Source organism: Lacerta agilis, chromosome 2 (genome assembly GCF_009819535.1).
Source record: "Lacerta agilis isolate rLacAgi1 chromosome 2, rLacAgi1.pri, whole genome shotgun sequence".
Classification (NCBI taxonomy): domain Eukaryota; kingdom Metazoa; phylum Chordata; class Lepidosauria; order Squamata; family Lacertidae; genus Lacerta; species Lacerta agilis.
The window spans coordinates 55430877-55447742 of record NC_046313.1 but is presented as its reverse complement, the minus strand read 5'-3'; the positions used below and the strand labels follow the sequence as shown (position 1 = coordinate 55447742).

Below are 16866 nucleotides of genomic sequence, written 5' to 3'. Positions count from 1 at the left end.
TATTTTTGCATGGTCATTGGTATTTTTACAATGACTTCATTTTTGTATTTGCTACTGTATCTAGTACTGTAAAATTACTGTTTGCTTAAAAAAAATAAGAGTAAAAAGTTTATCACCTTGAACAATATAAAGTCGTCTGTTCAGAGCATTTTTTGTTTTATTTTTACAAAAATGAAATTTGTTTTGTCAGGTGTAATGGAGAGATGAAATACTAAAAATTACCTTCCATTCAATCAGCAAGCATGCATATTCACTCCCTCCCACCTTCATAACTGTTAATTGTAAACATAATTTTTTTTAAGCCTGTGTATTGTTTTCTAACAAACATACCGTATTTTCTGGCGTATAAGACGACTGGGCGTATAAGACGACCCCCAACTTTTCCAGTTAAAATATAGAGTTTGAGATATACTTGACCACAGATTCTCCACCCGGCTTATGAGACTTTTGAGAAGATTTTCCTGGATTAAAAAGTAGTCATATGCTAGAATATACAGTACAAATTGTTCTACCTCTGCTGGATCAATGAGCTTTCTGTCTGCAGAGGGACCCCATTGGATACAACCATAAAGAATGAATGCTGGGATTCTCGGGGTGCTGGATTTTGCACCCAGCGCCAAAGTCCTCTGGCACACAGTCTGATCAGCCTTGCCCACAGAAATCTCTTTGAATTTTATGTGTTAGAGGCACAGATCTGGCACTAAAAGCCCTACCTCTCAACATAACACTGCAGCTTTCCACGTGATGTATAGCAGTGTTGGGACCGCAGTGCAGCTGAAAGCCTGTGGGCCCGATTTTAAGAGACTGCCGAGGTATCGTTCGCCACTTGAAAGCAACTGTCTCAGGCTTGATTTGTAACCTTACCCTTTCCCTCTTTTGTTTCTAGTTTCTAGATTGTCGACCCAGACCCACGTAAAAGAAAATGTCCAGCAGGGGTGGGAAGAAAAAGTCGACGAAGACCTCTCGCTCGGCGAAAGCCGGGGTCATATTCCCCGTCGGGCGAATGCTACGTTACATTAAGAAAGGTCACCCGAAGTACAGGATTGGGGTTGGTGCTCCAGTGTATATGGCAGCTGTACTTGAATACCTGACCGGTAAGTTTTGCTTCGGCAAGAGCCAAGACAGTTCAGTGGAATCAGTTGCAAACGCGAGAGAGAGCATTTGCGGAATATAAAAACACGTTAAATCTGCAGCAGCATTCACCTCGTAATGCATGTAAATCCAAACCACTGATCTCACACCTCAGTTCAGATTTCTGTGTCTTGGAAGCGTTGCACTAGAACTCCCGCAGGTGTAAACCCTACGTTGCATTTATAATGGGTTCGCGGTAAGATGAGTTGGCTTTTGGTTGAGCCTTCCGGGATGCTAAATTGGACGCATATAGTAGGGAGGGCAAATGGTAGCCGTTCGGAGGGCATGTTGGCGTCATGTCAGAAGAGGCGAAAGAGCTGCAGGCTCCAAAGTCCCCTTGTTCCTCTGGCAAGCCCCAGGAATGGAGTACAAGAGAAAACAGCCCTGGAGCTGACATGGGTATTTCACTTTCATTGTAATGGACAAGAGGGGAACTTTTTAAAAACAGCAACCGTATGAACCTGGTATAAACTCCCCATTTTTAATTGTTCTGTAAAATGCACAGAACAATGTGCTTTACCACTAACGAGCTTCATTAGCTGAGCTAGGGAACCTTCAGCCAAAGGGCCACATTCTCTTTTTTAAATAACGGTTTAAAGCAACCCACAACCACAAAAATAAGGTACGGCATGCCAGTGGTGGCTGGGACCAGAGGCAAAAAGTGAACAAAGCAACGAATGTGATTTCCCCCCCCCCCCTTTGTGCAGTAGGCTAGTGTCTATGCCCAGGAAGTGTTACCAGAATTCAAGGACACGTTTCAGCCAGGCGAAAACACTCAAGTAGGATATGCAGAAGGGATGATAAGGGGAAAGGGGGTGTATCTAGGGTGAGTCTCGGCAGCCAGAGGGACATGGAGGGCAGGGTTTGGCTCCCAGGCCTGAGGTTCCTCAACCCCGTATATCTCTGTTGTATCACCCCCACTGTAGAATCCCCTCCCTCTGGAGGCCTGGATAGCGACAAACCTGCCGCCAAGCGAAAACATCTCTCTCCTCCTGTGCCTTTGGGGGAAATTAGTTAATGCTGTCTAAGAGGAGGGGTTTTTTGTGTGTTTTGGGGTGTGTGTGTACCTGTGCTGCTGCATTTTATTAATGATTGGTTTAAATATTTTATTCTGTTGTTTTATATTGGAAACTGCCCTGAGGTCTTAATATGTGCGAGGAAAGTCTAGAATTTTTTTTGTAAACAAGCAAATATATAATTGGGCAGTGGGTTGGTTTGCTGCTGAGCAAAACAGCTGTAGGAGCAGCTTTTTTGAAATGGGGCCAATAATGCAATTAGAACATGATGCTTTCACTCTCCATATAGTACAGCAGGGCCTCCTTTTGCCGGGGCTGCTATACACGGCGTGCTCTTATTGAACAAAGAGAGGTCTAAGAGTCTGTTTGAACATTAGAGCCACCACGTGAAGACTGCTAAGGAACATTTCTCTGGTGCTGGCAAGAGATGCCATGTACTCAGTGGAGGCGCATTGATAATTGACGAGCAGTTTTCAGATGTTAGACCCACTCTGTGAAGTGCTTCCATGCAGAACCGAGGATCTTTAAGAATTACAATTAGCCCTCGGGTGTAGGATTAATAGAGGGGGGAAGCAATAGCTTTAAGGACTCGGTGTTATGTACAAGCAGTGGCACCATTGTAAAAAGAGGATGGTAGAGAACAGGCTAAAGAGATGGCAGTGATTTCAGCAAGATGAAGTATCCAGAAATGAAACGTTAGACCTAAGTTCTCAGGATGGGGAAGGATTCGGTAAGAGATTAAATTTGATGGTCCTTCACCTTTGTGGCAAATTTGAGCAATTTAAGTAAGTTTAAGGATATAATAAAAATGCCCTAAACTTTTTAAAAAAGTGTTCCAGAGTGAACAAAGGGCTAAGCAAGCTGACTGACTTTACATGCACAGTCTTAGAATCATAGATTTGTCCCGATTACATTTGTCCCAATTGAATTCATTTCGTTAGTTTGGGCCCAGTTCTCCAATCTGTTAAAAGCATCTTTAATCCTGATTCTGTCATCTGCAGCATTAGCCCTCCCAGTTTGGTGCTGTCTGCAAATTTGATGAGCGTTCCCTCAATTCATCCATCAAGGTCGTTTATAAACTTTAGAAATCTACCTGTGTAGCCCCCCCCCCCCCGGTACTTAGGCAGTTTACTACTTTAAGGAAGTTACTTGTGAGAGGAGTAATGGATTTCTTGAACAAGGATGGTATGGTTTGAACAGGTTGCTAAGCTTGTCTGTTTTTAAAAAAAATGTATTTTTATTAAACATTTTCTTGATTTACAAAAGTTAAGCTTGTCTGTATTGACCTGTATTTGTCCATCTAGCTCAGTATCATCTACACTTCTATTATTGTAATCACTATATAACTTCGATCATATACATATACATATACATTCTCTAAACTTCATGCCTTAAATAGCCTGCACTGAGTATTTTTAATATATAAAAACCCCAAGCTAAACTAACAACTGAGATGTATTACAAGTAATGTTAATGAGCAGCACATGGTACCAATTTATATATATATATATATATATAGAGAGAGAGAGAGAGAGAGAGAGAGAGAGATTTGCTCACTTCTGTGAGCTGAAGTATCTTGAGCAAGGGAAGAATACAATAGAGCATGAAGACATTTTTGTGGAGGGTGGGAACATGGCTTGCAATCCCAGCTAGATTACCCCCAAGGAAGATATTATAAAGAAAGCTGAAAAGGAAAGGATTCTCTGCCTTTAATTATTTTCCATTCCAAGGAACTGAGATTATTGTGGGTTTTAATTTTTTTTTTTTTTACTATTTATGTTTTCTGTCTAACACTTCCCCCCACCGTAAAAAGCAGAACTCAGAAAAGGACATTTGCATTTGTCTGTTTCCCCTGGTGGCTGCATTCATTTAAAATGCATCATGATAAAAAGTTAATATGTTTATTCCAAACCAGAATAAGATATTTTGCCTATCTCTTCTTTATTTAAAAGACGGAGCCAATTCAAGCTCCATTAAAGTGGCTGTGAGGATTAGGCTGCCAAAGTTATTGCTCACAACCTTATAATAAAGGTTATTGTCTGCAATCCTCCCGTTTTCTGATAAACTCCTCTGTCTTACAGCTTCCACTTTCATCACACACCATGTATGGTTTTGACTTCATGGCCTTTCCTTTTTCTTCATTTTGTGCAGTCTGAGCCTAGGTTTCTATTGTATGTTGTGAGTTGTGCTGACTGCTGAAAAAGTAAGGAATTGTTGGCATCGCTGAAGGTCACGCAGTATCCCTAGGGACTTTCCTGAACTGACCCTCGCTTTTTGCCTGATAGGGAGCAGCTACGGAACATCAGAAAAAGAAGCAACACCCCCTTTGTCTCCAAGGGTGCTCTCAGAGAGCTTCCTTTGTCGTCGTTGGTGAGATTGTAGCAGAGCTGAGAGAACAGGTAGAGAGGACAGAGTGATCTGTAGTGGAAGGTGAAATGGCAATAAGATCACTGCCAGATTCAAGGAAAATATAATATCGGAAGCTAAAGGGCGGCATTCAACTAAGTTGTTGCATGTGCAGAACAAGGTTCGCTAGTGCAGTGGGACTCCCCCCCCCCCACTTTCCTTTCCCTGTGTCTATGCTAAATCTGTTTTGGAGGAGAGGGGAAAAACTCTTGCTGCACAAGCTCACCTTGTCCCATGTGCAATTACTCCTTTGAATTCCACTCAGGGTATTCACATTTACATTTTGACTCCAGGCTCTTGAGATTGCTAGCCTACTTTGTTCATTGCTCATAATTGCCCCTTTTTCGTAAAGGTAATGGGACCCCTGACCATTAGGTCCAGTCGTGTCCGACTCTGGGGTTGCGGCGCTCATCTCGCGTTACTGGCCGAGGGAGTCGGCGTACAGCTTCCGGGTCATGTGGCCAGCAAGACAGCTGCTTCTGGCGAACCAGAGCAGCGCACGGAAACGCCGTTTACCTTCCTGCTGGAGCGGTACTTATTTATCTACTTGCACTTTGACGTGCTTTCGAACTGGTAGGTGGGCAGGAGCTGGGACCAAACAATGGGAGCGCACCCTGTCGCGGGGATTCGAACCGCCGACCTTCTGATCAGCAAGCCCTAGCCTCTGTGGTTTAACCCACAGCGCCACCCGCTTCCCTCCATTTTTCAATCTCAACCTGAAAGAGAAGTTCCAAATTTCAGAAGAGTTCTTATATATTCATTAAGAAGAAACAAAGGTCCCTGTGGTGCCTTAAAAGTCTTAATTGCTTCTTTGTGGCATACACTTTTTTCATCCTGTCCACACTTCAATCTGTGTCTCACACACATCTTTTGCTGTGTGGTTTCATAGCTGTAACCCATATCACTGGCCATTATAATATAATTGCCCCTTCTTGCTAGCCCTTGAGAAGTTCAAAAGGTGACAGCACATGAGAGGGCCTTTTCTGTGGTGGCTCCTCACCTCTGAAACTTCCTCCCCTGGGAGATCCATGTCACTCTTTCACTGCTTGCACTTAGGAGGGCAGTTAAAACATCTGTTTTTAATCAGGCTTTGAGCCCTACTATGAATGTGAGTGCTTCCTGTTGCTTGTTTATATGTTTGTACCATTGTACTGCTTTTTTATAAATGCTGCTCTGATCTCCTTAGGGAAAGGGTTGGATATAAGTTATTTTAAATAAATAAGTAAATACATTTTCCTAACCAGAGGGGGGGAAACACCCTGCAGACACTTAGCAGAGTCTCATGTCTTGCAGCTACACCGGAGGCTGTACTAAATAAGAACTAAATAAGACCCAGTGTTTTTGTCTTGATAGCTTCCTAACCAAAGGGACCGCAAGGATCTCTTAGGACTTCCACAAGTCTTTTGTACTAAACATCTGGAGCAGTTTCCCCTGTTTTTTTTTGGTATTAAAACAGACATAGAAAATAAGGCATTGTGTCATGTAATAAACAGTTTTCTCCTATCTTCACTTTTCATCTGACATCTCCAGAAAGGATCCCTTTATTACTTTTCAGTCATGTAACGTAAGTCGCTTGTCAGATCTTTTTAGGCTGAACAAGTCACCATTTCCCCAAGCACATTTCAAAAACATCATTTTCTGGCATTTAGATACAAGACATAATATTGAAGATAACCCTGAAACTGGCACTAACAAACTCAAATGTGGGGACTTGTTGAGGCTAGGACAACTTGTGCTGTTTAAACCCAGCTGAAGCAAGGTCTGGATTATCAAGTCCAATACAGCCAACCATAGTTTAACACTTGTAGGGTATTTTGTGGTAATATTGTGAATTTTTGAACTTGTCCATGGAGTAATACCTGCAGGAAAGGTCCAAACCCAGTGCCCCACCAACTGTGGGAACATGGGTGAAGGCTTTCTCAGTGGTGGCACCACTCAGACTCTGGAATTCTTAGCACATTTGTTATTGGCCTTGTAGTAAATTGCAAAGACCTTCCTGTTCCAGAGGCTTTGGGCCTGCTAGGTTAGTTATTTATTTTCTCATGCTGCAGTGTTTTATTATCTTGCGGTTCTGAATTTGGGTTATGCTGACTGCAGTTTTGAATCCTTTTCTGTTTAATTAGATTTGTTTAATCTGAATGCACTACATTTTCTATCTTTTTTTCTGTCTGTCTATCTGTCCATCTATCTATCTATCTATCTATCTATCTATCCATCCATCCATCCATCCATCCATCTATCTTAATGCAGAAAAAGAACTAGAAAGCTTATGGGCATAATTTAAATAGTAGATAGAAATGAAGCTTGTGGGAATTTCTGTCAATAGACTGCTCTACATAAAAAAATAATTCCACAGCAAATTAGGAAAGAGTGAAGTTTATAAAACAGCAGGTGATATACAATAACACCCCACTCCTAAAAAAAGGTGCTTTGATTTACATTGTTCCACAATTAGAAAAAGTCAGGTAGGGAGAAAACTTGAAATGTCTGCTTTCTCCATTAACATTTTTCCACCACTGTATTTTATTGCCAATCCATTCATTTTGTAAAATTTAAAACATGCACTTTTTTTTCTTTTTTTAGAGTTCCAGACCATAACTCTCTCTTGGGTGTTCTGGTGACTTTTATGCTTTGTTCTCGTGCTTTATGACATCACCAGATTCCCTGAGTGGAGTTTCAGATACTCCAGCAAGTCATTTGCTTGCTATTTAATCATGATTCATTTTCTGTGTGGAAACCTGTCCCAAGCCATTGAGTGCCTGAAAAATAAGAACGTATCCAGTTAGCGCAGTTAACCAGTTATCCCAAGTGCTTGCCATGTTTTCTGTCAGAATTCATTATGTGGAAGTGCCATTCCACTCTTCTTTCTTTTCAGAAGGAATGTAATAATTTAAAGGCAAACGACAATCGTGTTTGTTTCTTAAAATCTATATTTTTAGTGCACACTGCTTTTTTTAAAAGGACAGTGGCTGTAGCCACAGTGATCTGCCATAAAAATAATTTGATTCATAGAATGTGATTTCAAAGTTTGGAGTGTTATTTATAGGCTGCATGGTAAGGACAGGAAGCAAAAAGTTTCTTAAACAATGAAGAATCCATTACAGTGACAGCATTCTTTGGAACATTTGACATATTTCCTGCATATCATTACACATTGATTTGTGTGTATGTGTAGCCTACCCTAAATAGAAAAATCAGGTTGTGCAACACTGAAAAACAACAAAAAAGAATATATAGAGAGATCAAAACATTTAGACTGAGGGGTACAATACTGTAGTTTTTCTTCAACCTCATCCCTGGAAATAGAAATTCAGCTGAAAGAGAAAGACCTTGTGATTAAGGCTGAAATTCTGCTCAGTACCTGGGAGCAAGTCCCATATTAAGTTCAGTAGGGCTTACTTCAGAGTCGACATGTATAAATTTGCCCTGTAAATTATTCTACTTTTAAAACAGAATTTACTCCTTTGCTGACGACACAGGTTTTTAAGACTGTGACATACTTATGGACCTAATACGGGCAAAAGTCCCCCTCTCTCTTGATGTAAGTAAGAAATGGGTCATATTAACCATGTTGGGGTTTGCTTGTTTGTTTGTTTTTACAATCAAGCAGTATATGCATTTTATGAAATAAATAAACCAAGGAGCTGTGGTTGGGATCCAAGTAGCCCCTCACCTTCTTCTGTGCATTCAAAGAGTCTTGGATGGTCAAGGGTCACGCTTCAGCATCTCCAGGTAGGGCATGGGAATGTCCTTTGCCTGAAACCAGTCAATGGCAACAGTACTGAGCCAGGTGGCCCAATGGCCTGACTAAGTCACTTCCTGTGTTCCTATCCTAGTTTTGGCTCGTGTTAGCGATGCCAACAAAGAACCGCTTAGGACTTTTGCATCAGTTGTAGCACTTGGAAATTGTGATTTGGTGGCCCTTCCTGTAGCATTCGTTGACAGATTCAGTGGTGTAAATGTTTGAGAGAGAGAGAGAGATTAACTACTGTCAGCGTGCATAACAAATGTTCAGTATCAGAACTGATTTGGCCTCCACAGATTAAAGCGGGTGTCTCTTAGAGTTGGCATTAGGTTGGGCGACTGTGTGTGCCGTACATAAATGTTGTCTTCACGTGTTAATGTGCACAAGATACATTTTAATAAGCAAACACAGCAGTCCATGCAAACTTTTTCAACTGCTCCAGCACAAAGAAAGGAGAGCCATCTGCAACTGTTGTATTATTAAATGCCAGGTCATCCTTTTAGTTTGTCTCTCTTCGTATTCATATGCAAGAGGTGGGTGGGTGGCATGGTGGGCATCCAGTTTGTGTAAATGCAGGTTTATAACAAATGCCCCTAAAAATCGGAGCATAATCCAAGGCACTGGACTTGTCCTGAGTTGTAAACCAGTCAAACCAAACCATACACACTGCATTAGCGCAAGCAACATCTGGCAGTGCTTAGACTAATCATGTTTAAATGCATTTAAAAGTAGGGGGAGAAGCATGTGCAAACTGTTAAGAGTAACAGTGAAGTGTAAACTGGTAGGCAAAGGAAACACCATTTTATATACACACACACATATGCAGAGAGCAAGTGAACACAGGGTGCTCGGCATGAAAATATCAAGATGGCTTGGGCTTCCTGTTCGCAGGCACCAAAAGCAGATTGCACTTCCATTTGAATTCAGTTTCTGCTCAGCTCTTGTAGATTGTGTTCTTTAGATTACTTATGGAGGCTACGGTCCTAAGCTAACCTATTAAGAGAGAAAGCCCCATTGAATGCAGTGTATGATTTGCTTCAGAGCAAACATAGCTATAGCATTGCAGCGATTCACTTGGAGCTCCAAGCATCTGATAGGAGCACAGCTGGAGACTCCTATAAAAAGTGGGGTGGTTTGCGGATTGAATATGAATGATGGGGAAGAACAGTGCTGACTTTCAGACACCCCCCAAAAAAGGTCTAGTTGTTAAACAGCTTTGATAGTTCCATGTAAATTACATTGCATAAATACAAAACCTTCAGTTATTTGATGTAGTTGGGGAGTTAACTGGATAAACAGGTTTACCAGCATGAATATCCTGAAACTGAACTTGAACTTTTTCAAATATCTGTAATTGTAAGGCTGGTATTTGTTTGTTTTTATGAGGAGTGTGCATAGGGAAAAGAAATGTTAAGTGGTCCTCTTTCAAGGATATTAAGGAAGATTGTAAGGAATGTACAAGAAAATGAACGTAGGGAAGTCTAACTATCATAGTTGATTGAGTCTGATTGGGTTAAGATTTTTCAGAATAATAGAATGTTCTGGATTCAGTAAATCATTGATGGAACAATGTGTGATTGTTTTTCAAAATAAAATAAAATAGATGAAATCCCTCTCCTGGAGTCAGAATGGCATTGCCTGGGATTTCTAAATGGGATTATACCAATGTCCCTCCTTTGGTTTCCAGAGATGCTTCTCAGATTTCTTTTGGATCAAGGTTTCAGTTTCACACATTTTTCAGAAACCCCTTTTCTCATGTTGAAAGTTTTTTTGTTGTTGTTGAAAATGCTGGCTGTTGCTCAACATATCATCTGTTAGCTGTTAGCAACTAAATTCTGAGCGTTATGACTTCATTTCACTGAAGTGGAGAAAGGCAAAAGGTTTTGAAATAGGAGAAATGGTTTTCCTCAAGACATGAAATCTTTACCCCAAAAGAGGAAATAAAATTAAGCTAATCAGCATTTGGACGAAGTTAGATTTCAGAGCTGTCAGGTATATTCACATTTGCATAGCAGAAATCCAGGTCTTGAACACCTGACAACTACAAGGACTTTTCCCTTGTCCAAAATGCTGGGGATGGGGAAGCTATCAGGCAAATTTGGAATCTTACCTTCTTTTTACACACAGCAGATTGGACTTGAAATGACTTCTATGTTTGCGCATGAGAGGGATTTGACATTTACTCCAAATCAGTTTTGATGATACTAAAACCTGCGTAATAGTTCCTCATGAATTTTCACATTGGACGCTTAATAGTTCTAAGTGTTTTCTGTGAAGCTGATCAGTTGTGTTCATATCTAGGCTAGGTAAAAATGGTTTAAAGCATGAGAGGCCAATTCTCAGCAGCTTCAGCCAGCATGGCCAATGAGTAGCGACAGGGGAGGTCTAACAGCATCTGCAGGGCACCATATTGGCCCTTCTGTTTCAAAGCATCCATAAAGAGGCCCTGCTGCATTGTGTTTATCTGCTTCCCAAAATGCCTTCCCTCTTGCCAAAGGTTTGTTTGTTTGCTTGTTTATTGTTGTGGATCAGGGATCTCACTGGAAATCCTTTGTGCACATTGAAAGTTCCGCCATGAATGCTCCAGTTCAACTTTTGTTTAATTACAAAAAAGGGGCATTTATTGGGCAGGGCTTTTTTTAATCAGAACACAAGGCGGAACTCCTCAAGCTAGCTGTGAAAGTGCTACACAAGGACCCTTAAAATGGAGCATGTGCGTGACCACACAATCCTGTGCACAAGCTTCTTCACAAGCTTCTACCCTTCCTCTTAAACCACGCTTTCTTCCTGAGTCTGAAAAGGAAGTGGGGTGCATAGACTTCCCTGAAGGGCCATTAGGAAACGGTGCTTTCGAAATTGCTTCCTGCCCACGGAGAAGAACTTCATGCTTTTCAAAAACAGGTGTCCCCTGAAAGAGACAGATAAAAGACAAATAAAATGTTCCTTTCAGATACTGAAGAGCAACACTTAACACAGACTCTCTGGTTACGATATAACTTCTATGTATTAGATGTCAAGAGTAAAAAAGGCAAATTTGTTACTAGTGCATAATAAATACAGAGGATTGTATTTCTCCTCTTCTTGGAGGAGATCCACTGAAATTGACATACAGTCGTACCTTGGAAGTCAAACAGAATCATTCCAGAAGTCCGTTCGACTTCCAAAATGTTTCGGAAACCAAGGCACAGCTTCCAATTGGCTGCAGGAAGCTTCACAGGAGACACTTATTCCCCTCATGGAGGAAGAGAAGAGAAAGCCTAGTTAGGTTTTCAGCAATATTTGATAGGCAGGGGCAACACAGTATATTTATAGTCTCTTCACATGTTACGCTGAACATGGGTAGAACAAACTGTTGCTAACACTTATACAAGTGTTTGTGTGAAAGTGTACCTATGTTTACATAAGTAAGCGAATTGTACACTCATTGGGTGTATTGTGTGAACACCCCTTATTTGTGGCTGGGATGAGTGTTTGGCAGGGGGAAATAAATTACATCTTTTGGTAAATATTCACAGTGTCCACTGCTAGTTAATGTTAATCTCTCTTCAGGATAGTGGTAATGAATGTGTAAGTGTTCAGTAATAGTAACAAAAGTAGTAGTAGTAGTGATGGTGGTAATAATAATAAGAAATTTATACAAAGATTTCAAGTGATCAAAACGTTTCACATTCAGGATTTCTATATTGTATTTTATTACATATTACACCTTTCCCCCAAGGGACTCAAGGTGGTGTACATGGTTCGTCCTCTCTCCATTTTCTCCTTGCAGCAATGCTGTAAGGTACGTTAGGCTGAGAGACAGGGACTGGTCCAAGGTCTCCCCCACGGAAATCTTCACAGCAACGCTGAATAATTATTATTCCTTCCCTCCCCACTCTCGTAAGTTCATGGCAGAGCCAAGATTCTTCCCAGGGACTTTCTGATTCATAAATCTGTCTCTTAGCTACACCAGTTCTCAGTACTCAGTGCTTGATGACTTACGGTTAAATGTTTGAACTGCCTCTCTTGAAAAATACTGTGTTTGAGTTGGCGCAAGCCAATGAACTGAAAGATTGATTTGCTGCTCACCATTTGCATAGGCAAGTTGTCACTTGAAGCTACAGCCAGTGAATGATGGGCGTGCATCAATTCACAAACCAGTACACAGGACCTCATCAGCACATGGCTGACCTACCAGGGTACTCCCAAGTTGCCTTGCCCTAAGATCTGCTCTGCTGTTAATATGCTATCAAACATAAAGGACTGTAATTCCGTTCCTCCTTGACCTTGGAGACCATTTGGCTTACGGTAGCAGAGTCCTATTGGACGCAGGTGAGAAAAGGAGCAGAAGTAGGTTCCTTGGAGTATATTACAGCATCTGTACCACTGCAGGTGTTTAGCTCCTATAATACACGGCCTTAGGGCTGATTCATGTGTTACAATTCCAGGCAGGAGGTGATAATAGCAAAACAATTTCACTGCCTTGTCTGGAATTATGACAAGTGACTTGACCCCTGACTATTCAACACGCAGGGATGCGGTGAGCATTAATAGCGCCTCACAGAAATGACATTCAATATTGAATTAACTTTCCAGGTTTTTAAATTAAAAGTTGGTCTGTCATAAAAAAAAATTAGCCACACATGTGTGGAATCATGTTAAGTCAACAACCTAGAGAAACAAAATACTCTCTCAGTACTGCATCTTTTAGAAATATGACACTGAACAATTCTTAATATCATTGATAAAAAATACATCTGTTGCTGTAGTCAAAGGGTTTCCAGTAAGTGTCATAACAGGCTTATCACAGGAATTGTTATTATAGTACCTGAGGAATATTATAAAGGTCAGCTTAGCTAGTATATGTACTGAAGCTAATCCTTTATATCATACAAACTATAGTTTTTAATAGTTTCCTTTTTTTCACTAGAAATTATTGCCCTTCCTACATATTCCCCAAAGCGGTTGCATGTTACACATGTAATCTGTTTTTATCTGGTAAAGAATAAATGATTAAATAACACTCATGCCATTTGATATTTTTTACGTAGGGATTCATGGAAGACTCCTAATAATTAGGCAAAACAGACTACCCAAGATGCACAGAATATGTATTAAAACATGAACATATCCATAGTTGTTTCTGTATTTCAGTTAGGTTAAAAAAACAATAGTACTTCTAGTTTGAAAATCTGGAACATTTTGCAAAAATTATCTGGACCAAAAGATGATTTTTTTCAAAAATACAACACACACCAGACAAATACAATTCTGTATTAGGTCTTCCCTTAGTTCCCAATAAATAATTTCTCTTATTGGTTTGTTATCTTTTAGTTTGTCATCAGAATAAATAGGCTGTCGTATAAGCTGGCAGATTCCACATGCAGGTTTTGCTATCCAAATGCAATGCATTCTCAGGAAATTGTTTGTTAGGTGAGCGTTCACATAACGAGTTGACAATTTTAATTGATTTCTACTGGGAAATTTCTAATGCATGCCCGACCATGAAATTTTGACCCCAAAATGATGACAAAACCCAAGAAAACCCTCTGAAATCTTGCAGAGACAAAGAAGAAATGCTGTCTTGATTCTGTTGTGATACAGGTTTAGTTTTGCACATAAATTCCTATGGTCTTTTTATAAATCTGGAGGATTAATAACGGAGCCAGGGTTGCATATCTATGATTACAATCTACTGTCAAGCAAATAATACTGTGGTTTGCGACCATCAGGTACTAGGAGTCAGGTGGCTGCGTACCTTTTGTCAACTGCTAGAAAGTCAACTATATGCTACTTTGTCACCTTATTAACCCAACAAAGGCCAGGTGTTTTTCTTTTGTTTTGAATTGAGAAAGTCTTCTCTTCCTTCACAGCGGAAATTCTTGAATTGGCTGGAAATGCCGCACGGGACAACAAGAAGGGTCGTGTCACACCTAGACATATCCTGTTGGCTGTAGCAAATGACGAAGAATTAAATCAGGTAAAAAGATTTCCCTTTTGAGTCTCTCCTTTCTCTTCTTCACCCAAAGTTGTAATTCAGGATATAAGGAGTAGTTTGCGGTTGGCCCGGCTTAATGACATGAATGGGAAATGTATCAGCAACTCTTCAGGTTGAAATTGGCACGTAATCTCCCTTCTCTGAGTTTTTCATTTGTGCCTTTGGTGGCGAGGCACCTGGTTTCTCCCAGTTTCAAAGCCATTCAGCATTGCCTGTTTGTTCCATTTCCATTTAAGCTGTTGAAAGGCGTCACCATAGCCAGTGGCGGTGTATTACCAAATATTCACCCAGAATTGTTGGCGAAGAAACGGGGATCGAAAGGAAAACTGGAAGCGATCATCACTCCGCCGCCGGCGAAAAAGGCAAAATCTCCATCACAGAAGAAAACCACAACAAAGAAATCAGGTGGCAAGAAAGGAGCAAGAAAGGCTAAGGTATCCTTCTGTTTCCTTTACAGCCTAGTTCTATGTATGTTTACCTAAAAGCAAGCCCCATTGTGCTCCATGAAACTTATAAAGTTAGTGTGTTAGTGCGCTGTTAGTGCTTATGTATGACATGGATTATTCCTAGTTGTCTGGATGACACCTGATCTGATCCTAGAAGCAGCCTGCCAGGTGAGGTGGAGCTGCTGTGCTAGCTTCCTGGCAGGTGGGTCCCTGTTGCTTACTGGGTGGGAGGGAGAGGCGGTGGAGAGGTTGGCATTGTGCAAATGTGCTGGTGGAGCCAACCCAGTGTGCCTACTGGCCTATTTGCCCCATGCTGACCTCCCCTGCAACTCTCCTCTTCCTCTCTTTCCTGGTAAGCAACAACAACCCACCTGCCAGCAGAGTAGCGCTATCTCCCCTCCTGGCAAGCCACTTCCACCTTGTAAATGTTACAGTCAAAATGCTATAGAGAGCAGTGGGCCATATACTGCTTGGTCATTCTGTGGAGGTGAAGGTGAGCACCTTCTGTGGAGGTGAAGGTGAGTGGGCCATATACTGCTTGGTCATTCTGTGGAGGTGAAGGTGAGCACCTTCTGTGGAGGTGAAGGTGAGTGGGCCATATACTGCTTGGTCATTCTGTGGAGGTGAAGGTTAGAACACTTTCTAACAGGGATGGGGAAACCTCAGGCCGCATTTGGCCCACCAAGCTGTTTCTCCCAAGCCATGCCTACCTGCCCCACACCTGACGTCTTATGCGATATCAGGGGCAGGGCAGGTAGAGATGTGGCTGGATCGGTTTCTCATGCAGCTGATCGCTCCAGAAGTCTGGCTTTAACTCCCTTCACTTCAGCTGATATGTGAGGGGGGTCAACGCTGCTTGGTTCAGGTATGCGAGCAAGTTTCCCACAGAGAACTTGCTGGCGCACCCAAACCCTACAGAAAGCAGCATTGAACATCACACACACATCAGCTGATGCACAGGGAGTTCAACCTGCTTGGTTGCTCTCTCCCTCCTCCCCCGCAACCCTACAGGCCAATGTTGACTGGTGAGCAGGACAATCCACTTGTCAGTCAGCTGACATCATTATGACATCAGGTGATTGAGAGGTGGGTAAAGATTTGGCCCACTGAGCCCAAAAGGTTATCTGCTCCTGCTTTAGGCCATGATTGCAAAAGCAGAATTTCTCAGCAGCTGTCCAAATATACATGGAAACGTAAGATGTTGCCTTCTTGGGCCATCTAGCTTCACTGGCAGTGGTTCAACACTGTTTCAGATAGGAATCTTTTCCCAGCCCTGCCTGGGACTGAATCTGGGACCTTCTTCATGCAAAGGAAATTCACGCAAATAAGAATATCCTTTGTTGCTTATACCTTTGGGGAAGAAACAAACACAAAATGGATTTGCCTTTGACATCACACCTTTAGAGGAATCCAATCAAGAGTATTGTTTTAGCCATATGAGAGTCACTCAGCTGAGATATGTCAAAGACAGATTCCCACTCGCATTGCTAGATGGATGGTAAAACACATTCTGTATGGTATAGCGTATGGATTACCAACACAGTGAGAAGTTTTATTTGTATCTAAAATTTGTGAATACATCTAGCATGTGTCTAGTCTAGCAGTAGGGGCTTTGCCAACTTGCTCCCTCTGTGGAGTAGCTGCAATATGAGCATATGATTAGTTGTGCTGCGTTGGTCTGTTTAATTGTGGATTTTACTAACTGATTGCTTGGTTGATTTTGACTGAGAAGAAACAGGGAGAAGTCAGCAAATCAGCAAGTGCTGACAGCACAACAGAAGGCACCCCGACAGATGGCTTCACCGTCCTTTCTACAAAAAGTCTATTCCTTGGGCAGAAGGTAGGTTTGTGCAATATATTCACAGTTTTTAATTGTCGTTCAGTCGTGTCCGACTCTTCGTGACCCCATGGACCAGAGCACGCCAGGCACCCCTATCCTCCACTGCCTCCCACAGTTTGGCCAAACTCATGTTAGTAGCTTCGAGAACACTGTCCAACCATCTCATCCTCTGTCGTCCCCTTCTCCTTGTGCCCTCCATCTTTCCCAACATCAGGGTCTTTTCCAGGGAGTCTTCTCTTCTCATGAGGTGGCCAAAGTACTGGAGCCTCAACTTCAGGATCTGCCCTTCCAGTGAGCACTCAGGG

At 41.7% G+C, this 16866-nt stretch overlaps 1 protein-coding gene across 4 annotated transcripts in view; it reads left to right on the top strand.

Annotated features, from left to right (window-relative positions):
- LOC117041390 (core histone macro-H2A.1) overlaps positions 1–16866 on the top strand; it is a 42729-nt gene that overhangs the window by 11080 nt on the left and 14783 nt on the right. For 3 of the 4 annotated variants that reach the window (XR_004425962.1, XM_033140132.1, XM_033140131.1), the window contains exons 2-5: positions 887–1094; positions 14151–14257; positions 14512–14709; positions 16454–16561. Coding sequence is in view for 3 of the 4 variants with exons in the window: in XM_033140132.1 (XP_032996023.1) it covers positions 923–1094; positions 14151–14257; positions 14512–14709; positions 16454–16561 (585 nt within the window). In the remaining variant the exon portion in view is untranslated. Of the gene's footprint in view, positions 1–886; positions 1095–14150; positions 14258–14511; positions 14710–16453; positions 16592–16866 lie in introns of all 4 variants that reach the window. The other variant, XM_033140133.1, reaches the window with a different exon arrangement.